At 48.5% G+C, this 11,706-nt stretch overlaps 4 protein-coding genes across 4 annotated transcripts in view; 1 reads left to right on the forward strand and 3 right to left on the reverse strand.

Moving 5' to 3' along the window:
• VOLCADRAFT_92763 (uncharacterized protein) overlaps positions 1 to 1,416 on the reverse strand; it is a gene marked incomplete at both ends in the record, with an annotated part of 2,564 nt that extends 1,148 nt beyond the window's left edge. Inside the window, 2 exons of the mRNA XM_002952192.1 lie at positions 397 to 810; positions 1,225 to 1,416. Coding sequence (XP_002952238.1) covers positions 397 to 810; positions 1,225 to 1,416 — 606 coding nt within the window. The remainder of the gene's footprint in view (positions 1 to 396; positions 811 to 1,224) is intronic.
• A 712-nt stretch (positions 1,417 to 2,128) lies between these two features.
• On the forward strand, positions 2,129 to 3,478 carry VOLCADRAFT_92764 (uncharacterized protein; the record flags this gene model as incomplete). Its single annotated transcript, XM_002952105.1, has 3 exons — positions 2,129 to 2,233; positions 2,793 to 3,179; positions 3,422 to 3,478. The coding sequence occupies 3 exons, from the start codon at positions 2,129 to 2,131 to the stop codon at positions 3,476 to 3,478; spliced, it is 549 nt and encodes a 182-aa protein (XP_002952151.1).
• A 633-nt stretch (positions 3,479 to 4,111) lies between these two features.
• VOLCADRAFT_92765 (uncharacterized protein) lies at positions 4,112 to 5,061 on the reverse strand (the record flags this gene model as incomplete). The annotated part of the gene is made up of 2 exons (XM_002952193.1): positions 4,112 to 4,354; positions 4,969 to 5,061. The coding sequence occupies 2 exons, from the start codon at positions 5,059 to 5,061 to the stop codon at positions 4,112 to 4,114; spliced, it is 336 nt and encodes a 111-aa protein (XP_002952239.1).
• Positions 5,062 to 7,400: 2,339 nt separating this feature from the next.
• On the reverse strand, positions 7,401 to 11,586 carry VOLCADRAFT_118057 (uncharacterized protein; the record flags this gene model as incomplete). Its single annotated transcript, XM_002952194.1, has 7 exons — positions 7,401 to 7,565; positions 8,009 to 8,164; positions 9,478 to 9,591; positions 10,116 to 10,217; positions 10,500 to 10,763; positions 11,204 to 11,353; positions 11,470 to 11,586. 7 exons carry the CDS (start codon positions 11,584 to 11,586, stop codon positions 7,401 to 7,403), a joined length of 1,068 nt encoding a protein of 355 aa, XP_002952240.1.
• Positions 11,587 to 11,706: the final 120 nt, after the last annotated feature.

Consider the following 11,706-nt stretch of genomic DNA (forward strand, 5'->3'; position numbering starts at 1 on the left):
AGCCAATACATATCATCATCTACTGGCTCAAGAAGGCTGTGATGGCGCTTGTGATCCACAAAATCCATGTTGATGATAAGCAAAGCCTGCAAACATGTTGAGGAAATATAAGTAAAAACAAAACCTAACAAAACCCTAAGTTAACAACTTTGATTTTTTACTTTTATCAGGTTGTATTTCTGAAGTAAAGAAATACATAGGGTTTTAAGACATTCAGAAGCAGATATAATTGGGGTTTGAAGAAAATAAAACCCAAACACAGTTATGTTTCAGGCCCCTTAGACCCTTTAGTAACCATAGTAACCTATCCTTTCTGAGCCCAAACCCAAACCAAAACCCTAACCCTAACCAAAACCCAAACCCAAACTCAAACCCAAACCCAAAATATATACTTACTTCTTCAATAGAAATTCCAGATGTTGGAAAACCATTTAAGAAACCAGAAAATGTCCTAGGCTGTAGTCCGAATCCCCAGGTACTGAAGAGTGGTGGCACTTCAGGCTCCATGAATAGGGTTTCCTCATCTCTATGGATAGAAGCACCTTCTCCAAATCTTTTCTGCCATTCTTCTGCAACAAGAGTGCTTGTCTTCATATCATCATCACAGTTATCATCAGGATGAACTTGAGAAGCAACTGCTTCAAGCAAAGACTGAAGGTCATCTGTGGCTTTCTGAGCAAAGGCCATAGGAGCTGCACGAGGCTCATCTTCAGGCTGTTTCAATGACTCCAATACTGAAGCAAATGTCTTCTCCATGCAAGGTATTGCAGCCTGATCATTTAAGGTGGCTGATCGGAAAGTCTCAATATGCTGTGCAAGGAATAAGTGCACTTGTCCAACTGATGGTTCCTTATGCTCTAATGATCATGGACATATATAAGCATCATAAAACCTTTCTGCACAAACTCTTAATTCTTCCAAATATTCTCTTGGCAAACCAGCAACCTGTAGCAATAAATGGCAAATATTATACACATGATGAAAGTAAGAATTTTTATTACTGATAATACAAAAACCACATACCTGTCTTGGATGGATAAGCTGAGGAAGCCATACCGCATTTGGCCCAAATGTAAATCTCTTCCTGTAAATCTTACTATCTCTGGTTGTAACACAGCAAAGGCGTAACCCGGGATGCTCAGATTGGCATTTGCGTCGTTACATTGCCCCCCACTTAGCAATGGACGTCCTCGGCCACTATTTCGAGCACAGGAGCCATCCCACCTCGCGCCAGTGCGCTGGTTTATCCATTACACCATGAAATCGCCAATTTGCGACTTGCTGGTTGCCAGAATCGAACCGCCGACCCGAAGTTTTTTTCGGAATTCGTGCGGTCCCGTCTCGATACCATTGTAACACAGCAAAGGCGTAACCCGGGATGCTCAGATTGGCATTTGCGTCGTTACACTGGTCCATCTATTGTACTCCGCCAATCAATTGGGGACCTAACTGAAGCCAATTTCCATGGGAAGTCCAGTGGAAATCCACTCCTCTTGCCATGAATATGAACATAAAATAAGTCTGGGATATGAAATGGTCCAAGTAGATTACCAATATTAGTATCATGGTAATAAATCCAGTTTTTTAAACATTTGTGTTGCCAATGTAGAATTGTTTTCCATCTTGAACAACCTTCACGAGATATTTCTGCACCATATCAGCAAAAGCAATACCATTCATCAGCTCTGTACCAAGTAGATGTCGAAACTCCTTAGGTCCCCATGTACACGCTTCATCATTTACGCGAATGCATTCCCGATAATGAATGACCTGCACATGATACAAAACATGAATAGGCAAAATATTCAAAAAGGGCATAGAGATTTTGGCAAGAACTTTAGGGTTTTAGGGTTTTAAAAAGGATTACATACTCCATGTCCTTCAAACATTTCATGTTACCTAGCTATAATTTAGACTGTCATCCTATCATCATTACCTGTTTATATGTTGGGGTTTAGGGTTTTAGGGTTTTTTAGAAAGGATTACATACTCCATGTCCTGCAAACATTCAAACTAAGCCTCATGATATATTAGCATTCCTTGTGATTTTGTTTTTACCAATCATATGTATGCAACACATCAGACCATACATGTTTATCCTTCTCTAGATCCATGTTAGATGAATCTAATGAATTCGATGAATCTGATATCGATGGCCCACATAAACCTGGCAAACCAGGTGAATGAAATGAAGATGATGAACCAGAAGAACCAGGTGAAAATGACGAACCAGGTAAATGAGAAATACCAATGCTAGCATGATGTACATCTTCAAAACCAAAACCATCCTGGTCATCATCTTCAGGAATATCATGGGTTTTTTTGTCCTGCTGCTCATTAATATCTTTCTGTAAATGCCATCTCAAACCCTTATTCAATACCTGAAATGGGAAAATGTTGGTAGTATGTAAATGCACGAGTTTTTGCATGTTATCAAAAAGAAAACTGATTACTACATGACAGGGCTGCAAGAAGACCTGAGAGACAAACCCTAAGTCAAACACAGTATGACCTCTCTACTCTTTACACACATCTGTACTGTAAAAGTACAATATTGTACTTATATTATTTGTAATGACAAAACCTAGCTAGTACACTTCAATAATCAAACAATACTTTCCCACCTACCTTCATATTCTGTAGAGCCAGTCCACTGGGTTCAGTAGCTGTACCCATATCAGTTTTTATCTTTTTTTGCTGTTTAGCCTTTATTTTTTGCTTTAGACTCGTCTCAAGAGAATCAAGCCATGTATCAGGCATTGCCATGATAATGGGTTGTGATCCTCCATCAGCCGGATATCGGGCTGGGGCTGGGGCCCAAGCTGAGGCTGGGGCCCATGCTGAGGCTGAGACTGGGGCTGCGGCCCGAGCTGAGGCTGAGGCTGGGGCCCGAGCTGGGGCTGGGGCCCAAGCTGAGGCTGAGGCCCGAGCTGAGGCTGAGGCCCGAGCTGAGGCTGGGGCTGGGGCCCGAGCTGGGGCTGGGGCCCGAGCTGAGGCTGAGGCCCAAGCTGAGGCCCAAGCTGAGGCTGAGGCCCAAGCTGAGGCTGGGGCCTGGGCCTGGGCCTGGGCCGGGGCTGACTTCTGAGCCTGCTTCAACTTTTGTTTTCGATAGCGCTCAGCAATTTTCTGCTGCTGTGCAAGAAGAACATCATCGGCACCTGGAACAAAAATGCAACCAGGTGGTGAAAAAGGCTTCTGTTGCTGCTGCTGGACCTGGCATTTCTGTGAATGCTGTCTCTCCTTAAGCTGCTGATGTTGCTGCTCCTTCAGCTCCTGTAGCTGTTGTTGCTGGTGAAGCAGCTGTTGCTTCCATTGCTGCTGCTGCTGCTGTTGTGGCACCTGCTGTGGACAAAGAGGCTGTACCACAGCACTTGGTCCCTCTACAGGGTGGTAATATCCATAACTGTGTTGGACCATGCAGTGCTGGACCTCCTTTACATGCTCCTTGCCTGCAAATAGAATTGTACAGGATGGATAGGTTTGATATTCATTTTTTAGAAAATACAATCAAATTAATGTAATCCTTACCCATTTGCCGCTTGATGTCCTCCATTGCTAACTGAGCCCCTGTTGCAACAGGGGCTCAGTTGGCCAATTGGCCGACCACGGTATGGTACACCAGGCAGGCACTGATCTCTAGCCTTGTCAAACACAGGGAATGTGTTTACCCAGCCAGTGTATACAGGCAGGTCGATGTTAGCAGACCTGATCCCTAGGCCTTCTGCATGTCCCACATGCATCTGATCTGAACAACTGTGATCATGGAAGAGTATGAAAGTCACAAACCGTGGCTGGTTTGGGGTAAAGGATGCATAGTTGGTGTAGCTGTCCTCATCATCACTGGCCTCCTTCAGGACCACAATCACTGTATCATATAGCTCAGCCATGATGATCATCTCAATGAAGGAGAAATAGGTTCCCTCCTTGGCTATGAATTGTTGAACAGTGATCCTGCATGTCATGCACATACTGTGTACTAAATAATAGAGATAAACACAAGCTAATCACACATTACATCTACATATTCCTTCTAATTTAGCAATAATGATATAAATGTCAACAAGTCCTAAGGTTGTAAACTTAGGGTTTACAGTGTAAATTGGTTTGTTAATTACCTGCTAAAGTTAAGCTGGAAGTACCCTGGATGGGCATTATGGAAGCCATAGTGCTCTTCCAGGGTTTGGAAAATATTTGGGTGACCCACGACCTTGGCCACCCAGCTTCTCACAATCCTGGCCATCTCCACACGGTGTTCTGGCGATGCTTTAGCAACAATTGCCTCAGGAATGCAGTTTCCATTAGCAAATACAGGAATGACCTTAAGGCCTTTCTTGGGAATGTAGAGGTTACTCATCTGCATACAAAGAACAGTAGTTATAGTCCAAAGTAGTAGAACCATCATTTTCACAACACAAGCATGTCTACCAAACATGCCCAAGGTAAATAGGATCTCCCTTAAAGCATTTCTTGATCTTGCATACCCCTTTTAGAACTGCTTGAAAAGGACACACAGTATCCTGCATGCTTCCTCCTACCTACTTGGAATTGCTTGTGTATGAAGAACACAAGGAGATGAGGAGAAGATGACAAAGAAGAAGAAGAAGAAAGAGAGCAGCAGATATAAATTAACTTGGAAGTCTCTATTGAAGATCTATGCACAAAGGAAGTTGGAAGGTAGAGCCTTAGTAGTAAACTATGTAATTAATAAGTTGAAAAAGCCGAAAGGTAGTCAAGGATAATTGTCTGAAACAAATCAGTAAAGGTTTTTTAAGGCTAATGGTGGGACACCTAGAGGACTACCCTAGGAATGCCTAGTTCACATGCAGGCATGACCATGATGGTGGGTCAGCTTAACGAAACTTTACTGGTTACAAAGGATACCAAATTGTTCAGCCTAGTTACTTAGGGTTTCAGCCAAAACAACCTTGCAATCTTTATTTTTACACAAGTCACCATTTGTCTGGTTACCTTGGGAGAAAACTCACAAGATTGAGCCCCAGAAATACTTGGGGAAATAAAACTTCGAAACCTGATTGATAGGTTGGAGGGTTTTCCTTTCATAAAGCTGGAGTTGTTTCTATTTCTGTGGAAACTTTGCGCTTCTTGTTCGGCATTTTGCACCACACCGTGCGTGTTGTTCAAAAGTGCTGCAAGGTCTTCATGTTGTTACTCGATAGTTATATATATGTCTGGTAATAATCTTGTGCATTTTATGCACGGAGTGGCAAATGTTGTACTTCAATCCGCTCCTTAATCCAGACGTATGAAACATTCCTCGTGGATTACCGGCGGATTGGCGCGGATAAAAATACTGTAACCTTTAAGGTTTTTTTACTCCGTACCAATCCACCGCTCTACGTCGAGTTGTTTCATTCGCAGATGGATTAAGATACGGATTAAGTAAACCAGTTACCGAAACTTGATATTCCGTCCTAATCCACGCGATGTTTCCATATGGGATGGATTGTTCTGTGAATGTCTGCATGCTACAGGACATTTCAAGTGTCCTTTCTTCCTGCGTCGCTGCGAGTTTTCCATCATGTTGGTGTTTGTCTCTTGTTGTCTTTTTCATTTCTTTGTTTTTGCTGTTGCGCTTTCTGTGGACTTCTGCATGCCAAGGAACATGCGGACATCGGTGACTTCACGCCCTGCAGGGCGTTTTGCAGGAGCGTGTGCAACCCTGTGCAAACCGCTGGCCGGTCCTCACAGCAGCGAATCTGACCAAGCCACCACATGCCCACGAATTTCACACACAAATGTGTATTTCCCCGTCGCTCCTGGCTTTTGAAGGCTGCCCTTTACGCGACCCGTCGTGGCCTTTGCATTTTGGATGTGTACGGTGTGTTTATACTGGTTGCTCGTCCCTGCATCACGTTTTTGCGAGGGGCTGCTAGTATTAGGAATTTGTCGTGTTTCTCATTTCACGTGTGTTGGTTTGCGGGCTTCTCCGTCGCCGCTTGTGTGTTTGTATGAAGGCGCCCTCGTCGGTCTGTGTGAATGCCTCGGTGTGCTTTGTAGGTCTGTCTCGTACGGTAGGTAGCTGCATTCCCGTCTCTCCGGGGGAAGCGTTCGTGCTAGGGCTTCTGAGACTGGTGGGGAACTGGGCGTTTTGCGTTTTGGAGGTTGCGGTCTGTTTGGCTTTCCTGGGGCGGAGGTTCACATCTGGTTCTGCTAGGTGGTTCTTTCCCTGGTTAGGCTGTGCTTCGCCTTTTTTACACGCCCATCCCGGGCTTTTATCGCCTGTTTTAGGCAAAGCGCACATTCACCGGCTCAGGATATCCTGAGTTGGGTGCTTTTACGGTGTTTCGTTGCAGTAACAGAGGGCATAAGCCCAGTCATGTTAGTGCACCTTGGCCCGACTAGCTGGACACACGGTGCAAGCTATAGGGCCCACAGTGTTGTGCTGATGCACTGACCATTCGAGGTCCACTGTAACAATCGCATTCTGCTTGAAAGGCATGGTAAGCATCCTTTTGAAATACGTTATCCATGGATACTCGTTATGGGCCTCAAAGATTCGCTGTACTTCTGAGAGCTGTGAATGGGCAGGGGTGTTTAGTTGCCCGCTGCCTAAATGATGCACGCACAGCAGCAGCGGCTGGGAAAAGTGCTAATTCAGCCACCAAACTGCCTTCCGACAGTCTGACCGCCACATTACAATTGGTTTTAACAATATGGATGGAGGTTCTGCGAATGAAATACTAACCCCAAAATGGCATGAAGTGTTATGGGTTTTGCGGGGTTTTTCCACGATTTGAAGTAGAAACATGTGTTCCCCCTCCACTAGTGATCGAAGATTGAGTCAGCTCTGTAGTAGCTGGCACACAGTACGGTACACATATAACGTCTACAAGTACGCGCTATGTGCTCCACCTTACCTCGAGAGGCCTTTAGAGTGGACAGCTACTACAATTGTTATCGAAACCTCGTTCATGTGTACGGCCGTGAAATCGTCGGTTCGACCACGAACCAACTATTAATGTTGGAGGTCAACTTAGTGCTTTAGTGGCCAGAAACTACAGCTCATGCAACAAGCATGATAAGCATCCCTTTTAAAAACGTTATCCATGGATACTGGTTATGGGCGATGCCTCAAAGATTTGCCGTACTTTGGGCTCCCAGTCAAGTTATTGTCTTGAAGGAAACGAGCCCAACAACACTCTACACGGTTGCAAGCCTTTACATAGACACCCAAGTGCCTACTCGTACACGCAGTTCGCTGTTTGTTGTGCTTGCCTGCCGAATGTTGTTAAAACTCCCCCTATTCCTTCCATGTGATCACACAAAACAAATGCATCACGTCAACTCAAAACTTTAATGATATGGACTAGGATAGCCGCCACAATCATTTATCCAAATACACAGGTCGCTCATAAGCGTGTAATGACGCACTTAACAGCTCAATTCCTTCTGTATGACGCCATGTTGGTTCCCATAAAGCCGGCTGCAGCAACCTGCTCCGCCACCTCGCCTGTCAGTCCTGCCATGAACTCAAAGTGGTCCAGGTAAGTCTCTCTCGGCGCTAATAGTGAGTCCAGATGCTCAGCAACCCAGTTCATTAAATCCTGGGGACATAAGGGATGTACAGCGGGAGCGCAGATAGTGGAACCGGGAAAGTGAAAGTGGTGAAGAGCGGGGCTAGCGGAGGGGTGGGGGACGACATCACCCCATTGCAGCTAGATACAGCTGTATGTCGGTAGAAGACTAAGGATACGCGGAGCCTTAATCAACTACTTTTCTGCGGCATCGACAAATGCAAGTTTCATCCCGCAGGTGCACCCTGCACCCCAGAAACAGAGGTCAGTGCAGCTACACGAGGGGAGTATGAGGAGGGAGTGGGAGGGGGAATCGATAGTTTGTGCAGACAGGTGCAAAGTGAAAGGAAGCTTCCTTTCGCACTAGCCTTGAGGTGTGCTACTGGGCTACTCATAGCTGCCTGAACGTATTCACAGGGATGGATGAAACCGATTATGGACAGGTATCATAGCAGCTGTGAGTTACCTCCCACCTGGACAGCCGTGGCCGTCTGCACCAGCATGTCCTCGTTCATGCTGCCCGCCCCCGCTGCCGCCAGCAGGTCCGGAAGCTTTACAAACAGCCGGAGGAGGTGCTCGGTGCCATACACTGAGGAGGGCAGGCGGCCATCAGAAAGCATCACCATGGCCTACAGCGGAGCAGTGAAGGCGGGCAGCGATTGTTGTGTGTGATACCTTTACAGCAGAAAGGGTAATCGGAGACAACCTGCATACAGCTGACGCCAAGGGGTCAGGCAATAAGGTGCGATACCAGATTGCATGACGAACCTATATGCAGATTAGGATTGCCGGTCTTCCTAGGGATAGTTGCTTGCCCCGCCTTGCAGTCTAGGCGCAAAAGGGGCAGCCCTCGCAGGCTTGCTTAGTACGTTCTCTCATATACCTCGAACAGACCACAACTCCCCCTTAGTTCGTTATGTACCGTAGTGCTACTTATAGTTCGTGCTACAATAATTCGGGAGGCACCACGAATATGTAGCACGTACAAATTCTAAGGTATCCCAAGGGACCGCAGCCCCGAAATATCGTACCCTCCGAAGCCGGTCGATCAAACTTCGCAAAAACTAGGATTTCAAGGCGGAAATCAGCTCTTAAACACATAAAATATAGTCATAAACGTAGGACATGAACAACGCTGGGAAACGTGCAAGACAGGCAACCCTGCTTCAATGCGGGATGAAACCGCTAGCACCAAACGCTCCGGCGAGCGACCGAGCTGGATTTGCACCAGTTAGGCTTGATGATGCTGTTGTCGAGGCCCAGCGTGAGCGAATGGAACACGAGGAGGTTGCTAGGCGCGAGCGCAATGCGGTCAATGCTACGGCAGCCGGCGAGGCGAGGCTTGCGCTCACGCCGCAGCCTGGCATTCGACCTGTTGGACGTCCTCTTCAACAAATCCCAAACACTGTATTGGCCCGGCCGGTTGGTTATTAGGTCGTTGCCACTGGTACTGAACTGTACGATCGGTCCAGAATTTGCTAGGGCGTTTCCAAAGTGCGAAAATGGTGAGAGACCATGAGCCTAAGGGTTCCCGGTGGAGGGAGACTGACTGGAAGCTGCAGTTTGAAAAGCCCCGAAACTTTGGAAGGGGCCCCGAAATTTGTATCATGCCCGCAAAATCTGGTCCGGCCTTCCCCGAAATTCAAAGAGCACGTACAAATTTCAGAAAGTTTTTTGACCCCTCCCCGAACAAAGCGATCACGAACTATAAGTACCACTACGGTATACAAATCCAAACCGAGCACTTTAAAATGCCTCCAATCATGACAACGGGCATCTAGTCCATCGAGCTTGATTGTCGACCAAAAGGCCCCGTCACCCAACCGTGCTGCTCCTTGCCAGGCCTGCAACTCTGGGAGTTTATTTGGAAACCCCTTTTCAATGCCTAGGTGGCCTGGCACGTAGTGGCTGGAGAGCTCCTGCAACGGCCCCCCCCACACACCTGTGGGCGCTCACTGCGGTAGAGAAGTACCGCCATGAGAGCCTTATCGAAATAGGCCCGTAGCCCAGTAGCCACCTCCATCTCCACAGCACCCGAGCCGCCTAACTCAGTGGCCTGTTCAAGTAGGAGGCGGGTGTAAGGTGGAGGACCAGCGGGGCGTTTGCCAGGCAAGGCGACGAGCAATGCCCCCCAGCAACATTCAATGTCCATGCAAATAGCGGTCATAGACCGTTTTGAAAACAATGAGGGCGCATACATAGGTACAATGATTCAGTGCACGCCGCCGGAGCAACGGCTGTTTCCACTTGCCTCCCATTGGACGATGCGTGGTTGCAACAGCAGAACCAGCCCAACGGATAACTGAAACATGTTTTGAGCTAAAATGAGTAAATCATAACCAGCATCATCACGAAGTACTTTCCCAATAGGTTTGCTGCTAGCCCCCATTTCCTGGATCCCTTTCAAATCCAGTCGGCTTCAACCCGCTTCACCTCAAGTTTGTCCCGATGTATTCACCCCCCAACGCCTGGAATTTCGCTTTGCACCTCTTTTCCGGTAGTAACATGTGCAATCGGTAGCCTTCTCCTTTTCCCGCTTGTGCTTCCCTCCCCTGCCCCTTGTCAGCCACTTCCCCTCACCTGCTCGCAGTACCTCCTGAGAACCTCCGCCACACTGGGGCTCCGAGGGAGCGGCACCAGCCGGGCGTCGGTCACAATGGCATCGTAGTCGTCAAGCAGGGCCTGAGGGGAGGGAGGGAAATGCAGAGTTTGATGAAGTGCGTTTGTTTGTTACCTTCCATCAAGCAATCATCAGCTGCATCAGAATGCCTTCGACAAGCCATCATGCTTAACCCATGTTTGACACATCATCCTGTGCCTTCACTCCGCCCTTGCAACGGGTTACACACGTACACATAGACGCGATCAATTCACCCGTTGCCTTTCCGCTGCTCGGTCCTAGTTATGAAGCATATGCGCGCGTTTGATGTTGCATCCTGCATCTCAGCCAACTGCATCCCGCACCTTCTTCAGCACAGGGGAGATATCCAGCTCCAGCTGCAGCCCCCGATGGGCGGCAGCACCCCCAGCGGCCGCACCCGTGTCACCACCACCTGTAGCAGCAGCACTGCTTGCACCGCCCACGACGGCGCCACCAATAGCCCCGAGGTCTGCTGCCAGCCTGGCGGCGCCCTTCTTACCGCCGCCGCCTCCAGTGGCCGCAGCAAACCGTTCCTTGGGCATTTTCTTGGCGGCCCCCGCACCGCCCTTGGCCCCTCCGCCATTTGCCTTCACACGGGTGAATCAGTGTAATGCAGTTAGCGGGAAGGCTAACCGGCGCTATCGCCACCCCCGGGATCCCGCATTTGGGGCAATTACGTGCAGTAATTACAGAGCTTTAACTGCCACAACGGTGCGAAAGGGAGGAAGCACGCGAGGAGAATGCCCGAGCAAAAGCTGTCCAAAACATTTGAGCGTGAAAAGCGAGGGGGAGACGTTCATACCGTTAAACCCCTTTGGCCCAAGTCCTGGACTCGTAAATCCGCTCGCAGGATGTAGCATACCACGCGCACGCTTAAGCAAACGCAACTGTTATCTGTACTTGCTCCTCATATCGTTTTTTATCGCCACCGGGCCCTTTTCAAGCTCCAAAACGACCAGCACCAGGTCGAGTAACGCCTGGGCTCACTTATCTATCCCTTAACCCCCTGCGCACCCTGCCTGCTTACCCCGATGGCGCCAGTCACCATACCCAGCTCTGCCGCCTTGACCAGTCCAGTGGCCTCCACCCACTCATCATACTTCTTGTTCCAACCCGAATAGTGAAGGAAGTAGTACCACTGTCCTTCGGGCCAATCCACATTCCGCTTAAACTCCGCCTGGACAGGATACCGGCCAGGATATAGAAGTTGAGACACGGGGGAGGCGAGAAGAACCGTGCAGTCGGACGCTCCCCGCCATCAACACCCTTCCACCAGCTACGCCTCGGCCCCACCTTAAGGATCTTGGCCTCATAGTGTCGGTCGACATGTGGTACGAAAACACGCTCGCCCACTACAAAGTCGCCCGTATCGCCCATCCCCGGTAGCGTCTCCCCACCAGCGCCAGCCATGGCCGCAGCAGATCCTGCCGCGGCCTAGCGCTGGGCACGTTGTATGTGGGCCCCTGCCGCAATTGCAGAAACGGAAGTCCTCCCAGGCTCAAACCAGCAGGTCTCCGCAGACTGTACTTC

Source organism: Volvox carteri (assembly GCF_000143455.1).
Source record: "Volvox carteri f. nagariensis unplaced genomic scaffold VOLCAscaffold_28, whole genome shotgun sequence".
NCBI classification, from domain to species: domain Eukaryota; kingdom Viridiplantae; phylum Chlorophyta; class Chlorophyceae; order Chlamydomonadales; family Volvocaceae; genus Volvox; species Volvox carteri.